Here is a 17,929-nt window from a genome sequence, read left to right on the forward strand (position 1 = left end):
TTGTTCTCTCTCTCTCTCTCTCTCTCTCTCTTGCGCTCTTCCTTCCTTATTTTCACTTTATTTAAGAATTTCTTGTTCTGTTTTGTTGCTTCCATCCTTTCAAAAAGGTCTCAGAACCAGTTTCCCTCACAGAAAGGTCTTGTCAAAAAAAATAAAATCAGCTGAGGTTTGGTCGATAAAGCACCTGCCTTCATCAGTGAGAAGGAGATCAATCTCTAAATTAACCAACATAAGGGAATCATATTTAATTTGACCTTTACTCTAATAAATGTCCAAAACAGACCAAATGAGAAAGAAGAAAGCTGAGAACCAGAACATGCTCGCTTTTCTTGTGCTCATCAGGGTCCGTATGGAAGAATTGTTGAGGATGGTGGATACTAAGATATGCACATACTCTATGTTTACATGAGGAGTAATTTATGCAGAAACAGACAATTACTGTTGCATACATTTGCTCATCTTACGAGTGTGTGTGTGTTTGTGTGTGTGCACTCGTGCGGTGTTGGGGGGCGGCAGCGGGCAGTCAGCATGGCAGCGGTATGTTTGGTTAGCGCTTATTAGCTGTGTAATAAGATTTAATGAGTTGAGGACTAAAGCGCTGTAGGAGCACGGGCAGCATATTGGGATTAGTGGAGAGCAGAAACAGAATGAGAATAGGAAGAGAGAGAGAGAGAGAGAATAAGAGCTTGTTTTGAAACCCAAATCCCACTTGTGGTCAAACGGGGCCTTTTTCCTTCTTCTTTGGTTCACTTGGCCTGTTGCGATGTCATCTCTGTAGCTCTCGTTCTCTCTCGACTCAAGTGTGTGGTGATTTAATTGTTCAACACAAGCCGTGTGCATTGTAAATTGTCAAAATGGGCAGTTTAGTTCCCCCTAAAGTATAAAAATGTGTATTTTACATGGCAGTTATCTGAGGTGAAAGCGCTGCGCCAGATGTGCTGATTGCATTTATGGATAGGCGGCATCTTTGTTTCTTTATCGCTAATTGGATGTTACGACGTGGAATCATAGGAAAACCTTCCTGGAATGACAGAGTGCAGAGAGTAATAGAGGCATTTGTCACCGCTGCACAGTAACGGGTGGCCGTAAGTCAAAGCAAACGTGTCGGAGAGGATCTTTGCATAAAGAAAGGCCTGTCATTTCTCCATGATTTCTATTGCCACACAAACACAAACGGCCTGTCTGTCACGTCTCCCAGTGATAAGCTGGCACATACATCACCAGCTGCCTGCATCCCTGCCACCGCCTGCTCGCCGTTTTATTCACACACACACAAATACTAACACTTTACTGAAAAGTACACAGTGTCTTTAAAAGCCTCTCTGTTCCTGATCGTGTTCCCTTAACCTCTGACGCATGGATTCATAAAGACAAGGCATACAAAAATAGAGAAATGTATTGAAAATTATGTATTTTAAGAGGTATACAAATCCAATGCAACAGAAGTAAAAACACAATTACATGTGAAGAAGACTTATGGGTAAGGGTCAAAAGTTATCACCTAATGTGGTTTGTATGTAACTTAAAAATGGCTTTTTTGGGACATCATGCATCAGAGGGTTCACTTCTTAAAGTACATTGATGTTAAGGCGTTTCTCATTGGATGGTGGACACTTATTTTTTATTTAATTAATGTATTTGATTGTTATTATATTCACATAGTCAAATTGTTTGAACAATTGGAAATTGGAAGCATTTGAGAAAATATGTAAAAGAAAAAAATTAAAAGCAATACAAACTGCATATGCAATTGTTTAAGATGTACAGATGTTTTCCCCTGTACTTTTTTTTTTTTGCTTTCTTTTTCTTTCTTTATACACCGATATGTTTGGTTATATGTACACTGGTTTATACAATATGCTTGGTTCTCAATAAAAAATTAAAGCCCAAATATTTACTTTTCAATGTCATTAATCATCCATTTATTTATTTGGATACTTTTTGTTGACTGATGATTTTGAATAATCTCAATCTAAACGGAATCACTTCATGCGGTGAATGCCAATTAAAAGCACCCGAACATGTTTTAAACAAACGCATTGAACAAAATCAGAATTTTCACACAAAAAAACAATGAGCCACTGAAAAAACACTCTCTTCCTCACACACAAAACACAGCTTTTGCCACCTAAACGTTTAGCTAAACGTCTCTTTTGAGAAGAGAAGGTGCTCTGCTGAATGGCCCGTGGAGTCAGTGGGGTTGATGTGCCATCATTGCTCACTGATTGTGGCTCTCAACACGAGATGATCTGAGTCAATAGACTCGCGGCTCACTCACAGATTAGACATCTAATCAAATTCACCCCCGTTTGTTTATCGCTCGCTATCGTGGGCTATCATGTCAGTGTGGAACGCTCCACAGCTGTGACAAAAACGAGGGCACATCACATGATGTAGGCTATTATGAACCCAGACTTTTTTTAATGCAAAGTACATGCATGTCATGTGATATGGACCATAAAGGTTTCTCATGTTTTCCTGAAAAAAAAAATATCATGATCCATAATGCTGATTCAGTTTTAACAGGCACCTCATGCAAGTTTCTATAACTGACTTGGTCTTTTTAGCTTTTTCAAAATATAAAAGAGCTTTTAATGTCTTGTATCCAAATAATGGTAATTACTGTCTACACAATGATTGCTAATCGTACTATTAAGCCAGTGTAACTAGCAATGAAGATTAACACACATGCACCAACAAATTCAAAGTGCTGACGGCACCGTCAGACACTGCAACACGTCCGAAACGTAATACTCCTCTTCTTTAATCGTAAAAGCGTATAACCAGCCAGTGCTAAACGCTTCCAGCTCATTTCTAATTTGTTCGTAATTGCACTGAGACAAGTAAACCATTGCACAGTGAGAAGTTATTTCCTGGAGCTGGACGGCTAAATTACAGACAAATGTTTCATGCGATTAGGACACTCTAATTGAACATGTGACAAAGAATAGAGCGGCAGAAGTGTATCAAGTGCATAGGAAACGGGTATTTACATTTGTTACGCCCTAATATTATTGCATTCTTTATGCTTTAATCACATTGAATTCCTTTACGATTATTGTCTCCCTCCAAATTGCCATATATTTGTTTTTCTTTCTATCATGAGAGAGAGTGAAAATTAGCAAGGGCCTGGTTGTAACTGATCTGCTATGGATGTCTTGATCAATGCACTGGTCACATGTCTCTCCTCAGCTGGACTGAGAGAGCTCTACATAAGAGCAGTGCAGTGTGTGTGAAGTGCTGCCCCAGCACTGTGGGGTCTGTGTGTGTTTTATTAGTATTGCACTTGTGCGTGTTTGCTGTAGGTTTAGCTCGACTGCACCTGCCAGACCTGCACACACACACTACAAATTATAGCACTCGCTTCTTTCTCTCACTCACACTGTTCTAAAAAAAACCTTACAGTGATTTCTAAAATCGTTAGTGGCCTACAGCTGAAATCATTAGCTGGTCACCTGTATGTTTCTAATGGGGTCGTTACAGAGGTGGCCCTGCACCCGGCCTCAAATCGCGAGCATGTTATGGGGCAGCTGTTTCTAAAACACTTGTTTCTCTGTGTTACATTCCGGCATGCAGGTGTCAACTGAGACAGAGCAGAGCGAGACCCTGTAAATCAGGTGTGTTTTGTGATTCGGTGAGTGTTTTAATGTATTTACGAATACGGAAATGTTTTAAACTTTTTAGGAGCGGCCAAGTGCCATTTCTGTACCGTCCAGTGTAGTTGTTGCATATTTGCAACGTGTAAAAATAGTATGTATCCCGCCATTGCACTCTCTCTCTCTTTCAGCATGCAAGGGATTTTGGGACGGTGCGGAGAGAAAAATGCTTTTTTACATTTTATTTTATTTTTTTACAAAGCCTGTGGGTCTGGACTTCATTAGTCTGACCCCTCCTTCTCCCCCAAGCGGACAAAACAGAGGCGACATAATTCACTTTGCCAGGTTTTACAGTGTAGGGGTACGGAATCGGTGAAAGGGTCAATCGAAATCTGTTCCCCAGCTGTGCGGCCCTCTCACTCACCCCTAGGCCCAGAGAGAACGAACGAAAGAGAGAACGAACGAAAGCGAGAGAGAGAGAGAGAGAGAGAGAGAGAGAGAGAGAGAGAGAGAGAGAGAGAGAGAGAGAGAGAGAGAGAGAGAGAGAGAGAGAGAGAAATGCTCGGGGGGAGATGGACCCCACAAACGTACCCCCGAGCTGCCTGAGCATCACAAACCTGTTCCGCCAACTCCATCTAAATCCATCTAGATAGCGAAGCAATACAAACAAGTTTACACTGGATGGAAATTTGCACTGAACTGTGATTACAATGTGGGTAATAATAATGGGATCATGCATCAATCCTCATTTTTGCAGTTAAAATTGAATGCAGAATCCCAATGTGTCTGAATAATGACTTTCCTTTTTTTTTACTCTGACTAATCCAAAAAAAAAGGTTGCACTTTACACCAAGCTCACCCCTTATACACCTATCTATCACCTCCACAGCCAACACATGGTAACCTGTATTTACAGGATCACATTAAGGATTAAAATAAAATTAAGCTCTCACTTTTGCTTCTTTTAGATTCACTCTCTTTACTGTCTCTTAACAGAACACCCTTTACTGCACCCATAAAACTGATATCCTGCCATCAGTGTATATTTGATATTAAAATGAAGCACTAAATCTATTTTATTTATTTTTTGTGAAAAATGTGAGAGTGAGAGAGCAAGAAAGAGAGAAAGAGGATAGATTTAAAGTAGAAGCAGAAGAAGAGGTGCATATTTATTTTACCTGAAAGTTAACTAAAGCATTCATGGGCTGACACACAAATGTATAATTAAGGATTCTAAACACACTATTTGTTGTGGAAAAATTAAGAAATATTTTTAATCATTTAAGTAGCCTTTTTAAATATTTTAGTCTTAAGATGCTATCGTGACACTTTCGCTATAAGTTTGTTAGGAGCTTGAATTGTGTATGAGGCTGATAATTGGCTAGAGCAAATTATTTAGGCTATTATGAGGGAAACGGTTTTGTATTAACATTTACAAATGACTTTTCTGCAGCCCTGCTACATGATGAGAAAACACGGCTCTTTATCACAACTTTAAGCACGAGAAATGACTAAAAAACGTGCGATAAATGTGACCGATTTATTTTAAATAATTAAATAAATAAATGCACATAAAACGTGCTTTTTCTTGTCACATTGCAAATGGACTTTTTGTATGCGATATGCATTGAAACTTACATTCAATGCGACTTCTTTCTCCCCAAAATAAATAATTCAAGATGTGAGTTTATCCCATGTAGGGTAATTAGATGCCCAAAGACTCTGCATTTTTGTCTCTAATTAATATCATAGTAAAAACATCAACAGCTTCGCCGGCAAATACTGGTGATCTACAAGGTGTTCGCGACTTTTTTTTTCATGTTAGCGCGAATGAGAGGCTGAGAATGGGCAGGTGATTTCGCCCACTTGTACACGGCAGCTGACCTCGGTGTAAGTTTGAAACATCAACTTTATCCTTCACAATATGCAATATTAATATACCACGGGGATTTATCTCCGAACGTATTCAAGGGAATCACAAAAACATGTAAACGCAGCATATCTCTCTTGGTAGGCTACATGTTTTAATGAACTGCAAGATTATTTGTACATTAAAAAACGCCTGGAAAGCTTATATGTCCTGAAGATGTTTTGATTTCAGGATGCATACTTTTCCACAAACCAGCAGAAAATAACAACCCGTCTAATTAGCTGCATTTTACTGCTCAATTGAGTATAAATATCACATAAAATCGTTATTTAGAGGTCAATTTATTGTAGCCCGCACGTTTGGCCTTGCTGCAGCCAAATTAAATGTATAGCCTATGATAAATAAATATATAGGCCTACACAAAGTTTTTATGCAAAAATAAAAAAATAAAATCAGTGGCAGTAAATTAGCAAATCTCCTTAAGTCCTTGACCGTTTTCTCTGTGCGTTTATGAAGTCAGAAAAAGAAAAGAAATGGAAATTTTCGTCAAAAACACACGCGTATATTTTCTAAAAAAGCGTGCCGTCTTAATATTAGGCTACATACAATTCATTTTTCAGAATTAGTGTGATGCTCCTTGTTCTTCCCTCTCCTCCTATATATATTTTAAACAGTTTTAACATGATATCACTGTCCATATAATAATCATTTTGAGCCGCTATCAGTTTTTTTTTTTTTTTATGCTCAAACAAATGTCGTCACTCTGCGTAAAATTTCTACAAGACAACTTGAGTGTTACCTTTACACATTTCTCAAAATCCCAGGTCTTTCATTGAAGGCTGAGACAGAACAGCACACATTTCCTCGGTGTTTCAACATATTCTAGAACCCATAGGAGAGAAGGCTACCTAAGCGGAGGAACTCGCAGTCCTAAAACTAACTTTGATTCAAGCGCAAATGGTTTGGAAACTGGTTTGGTTTGCATTACACTATTGAAAAACACGCATGGTCGGTTTGACTTTTCTGTTTGTGAAAGCAGGCCAAATAGTTTTGTCTACGACAGCGCAATAACCTCACAAACACATTTTCGACACTTTCAGCATTTATCTGTTATATTCTGTAAAGTACCACATAAATAAGATAAAGCCTATAAGAAAAAATAATTGAAGATCCTTTTTAATCGACTATTTCAAGGGCGCTCGATGTATTGCATATTTTATTTACAAACAAACTATAAACTCATGCTTGTCAGTGATTCTCACTATAGCTCTCTGTCCCTGCGACGCACGTGAAACATCATTAGATTAGCGCGTAATGTCAACATTTTAACGGTAAATAAGATGGCACGAGCGGGACATTCCTACCCAGGACAACCTGAAAGATCTCCAGCTCTCTTTCAACCACAGAGAAATCGGGTAGAACAATGTTTTCTCATGTGTGACAGGCAGTGTAATCAGAGTCCGCCTTTCTGGAGCGGAGCGAGCAGCTTTTGCTAATGCGCCTAACGATGCGCAATCAGTTTCAACACGTCTACAACTAAATAACAGCCGACAAACCGACTGGGATACTGTGCTATTTGCAACGACCATGTACGAGCACTTACAGATTCAAAACAACTGATTTCGAAACACTCACAGAGCTGTGGCAGAGCGCGTTCTCTACCGCGCTTCAGAAGCTCCGTTTCACGCACCCAACTACTTGGAATATGAACAACTTGGAGCTTGTTGGTGATGTTTACCTTTGCGCAGCTGTGTTGGCATCCAGTATCCCCGCGCTCTGCATCCAAGAGCGCACCGGCGTCATGCCACTCGTAAGGGGCTCTTCTTTCATGGTCAAGGCTCCCCGTGGGAGACCGTCCTGGATGGAGAACATGAAAATAGCCTTCTGGGGATGTCTCTCTACACCAGCTCGAGTGGAATAATCCTCTCCTGCACCACCTGGATTAACAAAAACCAACTGAAAGGGAAAAAAATCTTCCCCCAAAGTGCAACAAGGGGAAAGAGGTCCTTATCCAAAGACGCGCTGCCGTATCCCTTTGGGTGTTCCTCTTTCTTTTAGATTCCAAACCCAAGTTCAGTTCACTCAAGATTAACCGGTCTCTAGTTAAAAGAGGGTGGAGAGAAGGCAAGAGCTGTGGAGCATCTCAAAGGAAACGATCAGCCGGGATCAAGCAGACCTTCTCGTCGCGGGGAGAAAGAGGGGAGAACGCGAACTTGCTCTGAAGAAGAAGGCGAACAGACGCGCACGGGATTGTGAAATGAAAAGTGGGATAAAACGGGCGACTGCTTCAAAAAGGAGTAAAATGAAATGATTACCAAACAAGAGGGAGGGATGGACCAGGGAAGGCTTGCTGTCCCTGGGGAAAAGAGGGATTGGGTAGCAAGAAATCTCATTCCCTCCCTCCCCGTCTCTTAATGCCTCCTGTGTCCCAGCGGAGCGCACCTTCTCTCGGGTTCCGCGGCTCCAGAGCTCTCGGGGGGGACAAGCGTGGACTTGACGAGGGCGGAGACTTGTCCTTAAAAGGCAAAGTCATTTACATGTCAATCTCCGTTCTGCGCTCTGATTGGTCACGGTCATCCCTTGCGTCATTTTCAAAATTGGCCGCAAAAACTCAGCTGATGTTAGAGGGACTGAGCGCTCTGCCAGTGGAAGTGGTCTCGTGCTTTGCAGATTTAACCTGACACTTCCCTTTAATATCCAGGAACATTCACGATGCATTTCATCTATCATGATTAAAATATAATCGACTTGGATATATATTTTTCCAGAAGTCAAATTTGTCTAAAAGTGCAGCCGGAATGATTTGATACAAAGTGAGTGAATGAGGAGCATACTGGAAAGGCTATGTTTCCACAGATGGCAAAGCGCAGTAATATTCTGTAACACTGTCAAATATTATTATTAAACAATGACATCTCTTAATTTTGTAAAACCTTGAGGAATGAAGTTCTCCTGACTAGGGACTATACTGTCTCCTGCTCGATAAATTAGAAGAAATATTCAAATTTGAGAAACCAGGGTTATTAGCAGCTGCATGGACTACGATAATAATAGCAATCATCATAATATTATTATTATCAGTCCGCCTGCAGTGCAAATATAAAATAAATTAAATAACTTAAATTAACAAAAGTTATTATATAATTTGGGTCAAATTAATCCAGTAAATAAGCTAATGTTTTTGCTCATACACATTATTATCCCAAATAAACTTTGAATTGTGCATTGAATTAAGGGGTTTTGGTGTTGTTTGACATTATTTTGAATTCCACCAAATGATGCCTGATTAAATATTTATTACAGATAACTCTCCAGAGCTCATAGTCAGAAAACGACCCAGTGGGATTTAAGAAAGAAAAAAAACACAAACAAACTCAATTTCATCTAAACAAATATTATTGACTAAAGCAAAGAGTCCCCATATAATGCAAAAAAAAAAAAAAAAAAATCCCTCGGATCCATCATACCTTACACATTATTATTAGTAGTAGTATTACCTATATCTAATTAGATAGATATATATATATATATATATATATATATATATATATATATATATATATATATATATATATATCACTCTTCTTAATTTAATTATTATTATTATACAAAAGTATCATCTTGCTTATGTTGTCTGAAAATGTTGCATCCACGTCTCACTCAAACCACTGATCTATATAATGTCATTCTATATAGATCAGTGACTCAAACACAAAATACTTGAAGCGGCAGAAAAGCAGCCCGTTGTTCATGAAAGTCATCTACAAAACAACACGATCCCTCTCTGCCCTGAACTGGCTCAAACGGAGCATGACCTCTGACCACTAATGAAACATGTTCTATTCTATATTTGAGAGAAGGTTGAAGGTTAATAGTCATCAGAAACTCATGTTGGGTTACATGACGAAACTAAAACACAAGACGGTCTGTAATATTCTTTTCTATTCTATATTTTAGAGGAGGTTGAAGGGTCAATCCTCAAAGCACAGCATCTGTGTCTCGTGCGCTTTTCGCAACTCTCCAGATCCGTGATATAATATCTCCGCGACGTCTGACGTCTGAAAGATGTTTACGGTATAAAATTATTTTCTAATGCTTTATTTCAGCCACTTTCGATTGTTTGGGAGTCTATCAAATGTTCATGTCTTATATATGTTAATTAATGGCAAGAACACGTCATTTTATTTCACTCATATTATTCTAATATGTAGCCTATTCCGCGGAATGGACGCTGTCAAATTGTAAAACATCATTTGAGCCGTTTTAACTGCACGGACGGGTTGTAAAAGTTGCTAATGTAGTAATATTCCTTGATACAATATAACACATCCGGCTGACATTTTGCTATACGAAAAAACTCTTGAACCTAGGCTATGATTTGCTTTTTAGTTTGGAGTGCACAATTTATCAAACATCACTGAACATATTTAGTGAAAAGCGAGATATACGTGCAAAGACATTTTTTAATAGTTTTAATGTCTCTTATGAAATTTATCTGAAATATATCTTGAACAAAAAACGAGAAAAAGCACTTAATATGGTATCTTGTCTTTTCGCACACATGTGGCTCAGGTTAATTGAAGTCACTATATCAGTCCGGACATCTTTCTGTCAGATTCAAACGGTTGTTTCCACCTAGTGGCCGTCAAGTTAAAAAAACACACACACACACACACACACACACACACACACACACACACACACACACACACACACACACACAAAAACAAGCAATACTTCAATAATCATGAAATTAGCTCGAGCATCTATAAACTTACTTAATGGTGTTCTTCAAAAAGTCAAGAGAAAATCTGTATTTATCCTATTAGGCCTACTTATTTTATTTTCTATAACTCCTTTCAAAAGATGATTTCTTGCAATCTTTTGAATCACCTTAAATGTGCAATGACTGATATTAAAATTAGGACCTCAAGAGTTTAAATAATTACTGGGGTCTTTTGACATCAGAGATTCGGCGGCTGGCAACATCATTTTATGGATAATTCATTTATTTGTTTATTTATAAAAGCATGTGAGCTTGTCTGTTATCAGTAACACAATAAAATTACAGTCAGTTTAGAATCAGGCTGAGTGATAATTGTCACGCCATGCTTGCAAGTAATATGCAAGCATGCAAGTTAGAAATAGAGATAATTATTAAGATTGTAACGTAAATCACAGAAGTCATGACACCTGAGTAGTAAATAACATAAGTACACAACTGAACAGACATTATCAAGGCCATGCTATTATTTTGTTAGTAAGGTAAATAGCTCCATCTAGTGTTCTAACAATGACCTTACTAGAAGACCTGAATGCAAGCAAATTAACATCACTGTAAAAAGACATGATATTTGAGGAAGCATTTGGGTTTTCTCAGAATGCCACACTGGCAGGACACTCCTTTGCACGTTCTTTAAAAAAGGGCAGGAATGTACAAAACAGAAATCAGGAACTCTACAGAAGATATAGTGTCAATAGTTCCTCCATGCAGTAACCCCATTAGAAAGGAAATGTTTTGAGGTCCTCAAGTACACAATAGGATAAGACATTTAACTCAAGGGAGTTTTACCTGTGTGGCAGTCCAAAATATTTACATGTCATATTATTATACTGTAGTTTCACTGTTCCACTCTTTTATCCATCCCTTATATTCCTCCAAAATTAGTTTTGGTTTAAAATTCTATTTTTTTTTTTTTTATTTTTTTTTTGAATATTTAATTACATGCTTGTAAGATCGGAATACCCCCAGATGTTGTAAATAGATTTTTTAAGTTTTAAAAAGTTAAGTTTTAAGTTCTTAGTTTTTTAACATGCTCATTCACTCTTATGGACACTTTTGTTGATATTGTTTTTGTTTTTTACAAACCAAATGTAAATTCATGTCCCAGTAACACTTAATGTTGTCACATTGTCCTGGTTAAATATTACTTTATATTACATTAAAATAAAATACAAGTTAGTGTTTTAAGCATTTTTACATGTATTCCAAAACAATAACCAAAGGCAGCAACAAATTAATTTAAAAATATATATATATATATTATTTGTGAACTGATGTTCAGCAGTTCTTTTTAATTGTTAACTTATTTTATGATCATCAGTCATGCTCGGTAAACACTGGTCACAGACACAAAGATGTAGCTTTAATTTCACCAAGCTGATGGCTCACTAAAAACCGCCACAGTCATCATGTTTTCGGGCCATTTCGAGTTTGATTTTGACATGACAAAGTAGTGATTTTTAAAGGTGCCATATGTCATGTCTGGCAAAAAAAAATCAAGTCATACTCCACATTCCATACCAGATGGGGGCAGTATACCTCCAGAAAGTGAATTGGTCTATGCTCCGCCCCTACCTTCTTAGCTGCACATATACAAGTTAAAATAGGGACAACATCTATTTAGAGTGTTACGCTGCCCGCCTGAAGCTAATTTAGCAGCATATATCAAGTTTGATTTTCATTAGCAATACCACTTCTAGCTAAGTTATCATTAGTCACCAAAAAACATTCGGTCTCATTACACCTTGCAATGTTTTCCGTTACGTTTCGTGCGTCCAGGGTGTGTAAAGCAGAAGCAGCCTGGCCAGCGGCGGAGTATGCGCGATCCGTGAGTGCTGAAGACGTTCTGCACGGCTTTGATGGGTGCGCAGGAGGACACAAATGGGCGGCGACAGCTTCTTCCAGTGGCGGGAGCTTTTTCCTCAGCGCCGTCAACAGATAGAGCGTTACTAAAACTGTATACACCGCCGCCGACTTGAGCTGCAAAGAAGCTCTGGCCGCCCTGTCAAGGACGCTTGTCAAAAAGTACAGGGAAACTTGACCGCTCTGAATATAGTGAGTGAGTGCGCGCGCGCGCGGCCGGGGCTCGCTCTCTCTCTCTGCTAGTTCTTAGAGGCAGAAGAGCGCGTGCGCGCTTAAAATGTCATATTTTGGTATGATCGTTCACCCGCCAGTGTGGCGGATAGCTTTTTGAGATTTTATTTGTGCTTCAGAGCGCGTTTTTTTCCCTGCAGCGGGTGGTGGTAGGGGTCTCTTGCCAAGGGCTTCAGCCATCCTTCCGCTCTCTTCCCTGAACTGAAATGTAGTAGTGGGCTGTACTTTCCACATCAGGTTCAAGTACGCCCACAAGCCGCGCGAGTTATTCGTGTATTGCATGTTTGGCTGGTGGTTATGTTGCCCGTATACCGCCTCCCATGGCCGAAACTGGTATTACGACACCTGTCGGGCCGTGGCTAGTAATGCTAATGCTAATTAAGGTTGATATCTCTGCAGCACTATAACTTGACATTTTTTTAATGACATCATCGCCCTTATTTCTTCTCATTCTTTTGATGTGTGTAGCTCATTTTTGGGATATTTTTACCTCAATTGTTACATATGGCACCTTTAAGTGGCTGAGCTGTTTACTTACTTTTTCCATTAGCCATCTCATTAAAGCTATAATTCTTTATATAAATCTATAATTCGCAAACGCAGAACACGCACGAAAACAAGAGACGGGAACCAATCACTCACAGTCAACCATAACCAATCATAATGCGATGGAGGCATTGCCTCCTCTCATGTGACTTTCCCCCATTCATCTTCAATTACCCCAACACATGCATTAGGGGGTCTGTTAAAACTCAATGGGCTCAGGGGAGGCAAGAGAGACAAAGACCACCACCACTGTAACTTTACTTGTGGGTGTTGCTGTTGGACAGTGTTAGTTTAACACTTTAAAACGTATACACGTTTTGTAAAATTTGTTATTTTTTTAGGAGGCACTGCCTCCCTTGCCTCCTCGGAGGAAACGCCCCATATATATATATATTAGTGGTGGGCCGTTATCGGCGTTAACGCGAGACTCTTATTGCGCGATAAAAAAATATCGCCGTTAATCTATTCCCCAAGTTGGGTTGGGAGATGGCTCTACTACACAAGCTATGATGACGCAATCTACCCGCGGCCGCGAGGTAAACCCGGCTGCAACGCATATTCGTCGTCATCTTAAGTAAACACGGCTGTAAGTGAAAGCTGCAACATCCATTATTTGGACTTGGTTCGGATTTAAGCCGTCCGACAAACAGCAGCAAACTATCAGACTGTGTGGGGTAACGGTTCGGTAAGTTAACACACGTCTAATCCGTTCTACCACCTCAAATTCAAAACGAAACTGAAACTGATATCACTGAATACCAGCGCGCGCTTATTATTCTCAATCCAATATATCTTAGTGGTGTAACGTTAACACATAATCTCTGTCTACACCCGATTTTAAGAATCGTTGTTGTGTTTCTTTTTAACTGAAAAGACATCAGTTAGACAATATTATAACTTTAAATTTGGGGTTTCATAAGCTCAAAGCTATAATAAACATTAGACCTACTTAAGATCTCTGCAGCTAGTGTACTTAAATTTTATTTATCTGCAAAATTATGTTGTATACTTACAGTTTTGCACAATATATGTTCTCAAAACTACATACACCCTTAAAAAAAATGAGCAGTTGTTTAGCAGGGTCTGTGTAACCTGTTCTGTAATGGTTTTATTATAATATACTGTATATCGTTATCGCAAGAGGCTGCAATATATATCAAAATATAGATTTTAGGCCATACCGCCCATACCTAATTGATAGCCTATAGTTGATAATAACATAGGCCTATGTTGCCTACGGACGGTAACAGTACAGAAGTAACCTTTTACAGTCTATGAGTAGAACAGCTTTCTCAAGCAGTTTGTGATGCATTTTGGAAACAGGAGATGAGCCCCTAGTCTAATGCGCCACCTGGCTTGAGAAACCTGTTCTCAAAGACTTAGCCTACTTTTATAGTCATTACTTGGGTAGCACACATATTCTGAATGCCTTCGGCAGAATTCAAATGTGCCATTTTAATCTAGATTAATCTAGATTAATTTCAAAATTAATCTAGATTAATCTAGATTAAAAAAATTAATCTATGCCCACCTCTAATATATATATATATATATATATATATATATATATATATATATATACATATATTATATAAACACAAACTTTTCATTTAGAATTGATTCATCGATTTGACAGCACTTGACTATATATATATACATATATATATATATATATATATACATATATTATATAAACACAAACTTTTCATTTAGAATTGATTCATCGATTTGACAGCACTTGACTATATATATATATATATATATATATATATATATATATATATATAAACAGTACTGTGCAAAAGTCTTAGGCATGTTAATATCCCCCCCCCCTAAAAAAATGGTTTTAAGTCAGTTATTTATATCTTTTGCTGTAGTGTGTCAGTAGGAAATATCAGTTTACATTTCCAAACATTCTTTTTGCCATTAATTGTAATAATCCAGTGAGATTTGTGTATGCACAAGGAATCTGACAACAGCCGGTTTGATCTGATCTCACCATCATCGAGTCCGTCTGTGATTACATGAAGAAACAGAAAAAACTGAGACAGATTAAATCCAGAAGAACTGCAGGAACGTCTCCGAGACTTTTGCACAGTACTGTATATATATATATATATATATATATATATATATATATATATATATATATATGCATATGTGTGTGTATGTGTACAGGTTTGGCCATAATTGTGCAGGCAAAATATCCTCACCTATATAGTGAAATATAATGAGAACCTATTAGTGATGACATTTTACTCTTCCTTACTAAAAGACTTATAAATAAGCCAAAACGTGTTTATTTACATCTAGTGTTTTGCACATGTTTCAAAGTAGGAAGTAAAAACAAACGTTTTTACAATCAAAGGTCACAAGAGAATCAGAACTAGTTTAGCTGGTAAACCCTTTCAAAACATTCAAAGGATTGATTGTACATTCCAGTTTAAACATGAGGGCTGATTTACTGCTGTACATTCTGCTGCATAAAACAAACCGCTGCGAGACTTTAACGTTTCCTTTAAGATAAAGAGCACCATCTAGTGTTAAAATCATGAAGATCATGAACATAAAATATCGTAGACAAAATATACAAACCTTCTTTCTGTGTTTCATTGCAAGATACAGGTAAGACTGGTGTCCACTTGCAATTCCTGCAAACAGAACAAACATGCCTGTAAACTTGTTGTGCTAATGTTTATTTTGACCTCTTTTCCTTGATTATAAATAAAATTCATAAACCACCTGAATATTTTAGAAAAGTTTTTATACATTATGTAATATAGGACTGGATATAATTTCCAATTGTTCAAAACTAAAAATTAACTTGATAACATTAAAAATGTACATAAACTGTCTTCTATTTTCACCTTCATCATAAACTCTTGAGGTCCTAATTTAATATCAATAAATCATTGCACATTTATCTAAATGATTGCAAGAGACCATCTTTTGAAAGGAATGTGACAGAAAAATAAATAATGAGAAATGCAGATATTCTCTTGAGCTTTTGTAGAACACGCAAATTGGTCAATAAGATTCATAAAGCCTAACTATAATGGATCATATATTTTACAACTCAACTCTGAACAACTTAAAGGTTCAAATTTACCTTTAAGTTGTTCAGATAAAAGACAATCACAGTGTTTTGGAAATAGAATTTTGAAAAGTAAGACGCTGTAAATCTCTAGACCAAATAAAATATGTTGCCTGTTTCTGTGGAACAAGTTCTCTTATAATTGCTTTGAGCAAAGAAACCGATCTAACATGTCAAACTTGAAAAACTAAAAATAACAAAGTGATGTAATGTACTGGGTCATTAAATAAGCAAGTAATAAAGAGAAAATCCATTTTATGCACATTCTGTGAAGAGTTTATGTAATATTTTAATAATCATAGTCAACTGCTGCCAATCAACACATTCTTATAAAACTTATATTGAAGAACAAGAAATATATGACCTTGTCACTTAAATATGAAAATTAATAAAATATTTTAACAAAGCAGATTTGAGTGAACTGCTAAAAGAATGCCTCCTATGCTAACTCTTCCTTAAATGGCAGGTTGAAATCTGCTCAAGCCTGTTATGTACAGTAGCATGTTACACATTACATGTTGCTTAATTGCTGGCACAATTAGCCTAGCTACTAATTGATAACAAGCTGACTTTGTCAAATGACGCACATGGCATTTCGAACATTCCCTCCCTAAATGTCATCATATAATGTCCTCTACCTCACCTAATCTATATCATCATTGCCCTGTGTGTCATATACATATGGCGTTTTGTGACCGTGCAACTGCAAACAGTGAGAAACACAGAAAACTGACTGACTAACCGACCGTTAAAGTTGAGAGGAAAAGCTACAGCCTCGTTCCACTTCCACTCACCCGCGCAACTGACGCTTACGCAATACGCATGCGCACAGAGGGACAGAAATAAACAACCTTATATTTAATGATAAAAACCGTAGAAACAGGAAATAAAGCAGGCAGAAATGCTGCTAGCAAAATCGCCTCCACAAGAATAAATATAAAAATATAAACATTGTAATTAATTTAGTCTTTAACTAATTGACACCTCAAGAAGGACCATGTGGGCCAAGTCCAGGAGAGATTTAAAGCAAATTCCTGTATCAATATTGAAAGATAGCAAAGTATATCGTAATCATACCATTTTTATATCAGTATTAATTGTGTAATATGTTTACAGCTCAGAAGGGTTAGAGCACAGTATTTAGGTCAATGTAAATTTAAATTCCCAAGATGAAACTGTTCCTGCAGTTCACAAAATTTCTGGCGAGGGTAGGCTATAACAAAATAATTTGAGGTCTTAGCCTACTGACCAACCAGGGTCCTTCTGCCAGATGATGATTGACAGGCCCTGGAAGTCTGAGGCCTCAGGAAACTGGCCCCAATGGCCAAATCTATAGTCCAGCCATGGTTGTCTGTGATTTTTCAGAAGGAAGGAAGGAAGATGCCATCACTGCCCCTTTTTTTAGCGGATTTCACAATGAGGTTCTCTGGCTATTGTGTTGTGTGTGTAGGCCCATTTATGTAATCGTGTATTTTTATATTTATAAAGGTTTTTATATTTATAGGTTTACATATGGAACAATAAATTTGACTTTAAAGTTGGCATGAAACAGAATTTGCGATAGTCTTTTCGTGATGTATATCCGAGTGAAAATGCCTCTGATCAAGAAGAAATGTAGGCCGGGACTCGATTTTGTCCATCTGAAAATGATTGCCTCGTTCGTTGGATGGTTGTTTTTTGCTAATGCAATGCAGTAATGTATGTGAGTGACAGGTTGATGCAAGATGGCTACGTCTGAAATCGCATACTCTCTTCAGTAGGTAGTAAGTAGGGCTAATTACTTAGCCGCCACCTAAAAAAGTATGTTATAGTGTGTAGTATGAATGGACGTAGCCTACTTTATCTGCCATGCTGTCATTATCATGTGACCTTCCAGCGTCAGTTGTGTCGCTTTACTGCCATTCATATATCCTTGCTCGTGGTCCCGTGCAACTTGTGCAAGTAGC

General features: G+C 37.8%; 1 protein-coding gene across 7 annotated transcripts in view; it reads right to left on the reverse strand.

Annotated features, from left to right (window-relative positions):
• Positions 1–16,811, reverse strand: part of LOC308701185 (transcription factor COE3) — a 115,947-nt gene extending 99,136 nt beyond the window's left edge. For 3 of the 7 annotated variants that reach the window (XM_081383333.1, XM_081383335.1, XM_081383337.1), the window contains exon 1: positions 7,205–7,916. In XM_081383333.1, coding sequence (XP_081239459.1) covers positions 7,205–7,338 — 134 coding nt within the window. In that variant the 5' untranslated portion in view covers positions 7,339–7,916. Of the gene's footprint in view, positions 1–7,204; positions 7,917–15,484; positions 15,541–16,729 lie in introns of those variants that run through there. The other 4 variants (XM_081383338.1, XM_081383334.1, XM_081383336.1 and 1 more) reach the window with 3 other exon arrangements.
• Positions 16,812–17,929: the final 1,118 nt, after the last annotated feature.

The sequence above is a fragment of the Scardinius erythrophthalmus genome (assembly GCF_964197995.2).
Source record: "Scardinius erythrophthalmus genome assembly, chromosome: 13".
In the NCBI taxonomy this organism is placed as follows: Eukaryota; Metazoa; Chordata; class Actinopteri; order Cypriniformes; family Leuciscidae; genus Scardinius; species Scardinius erythrophthalmus.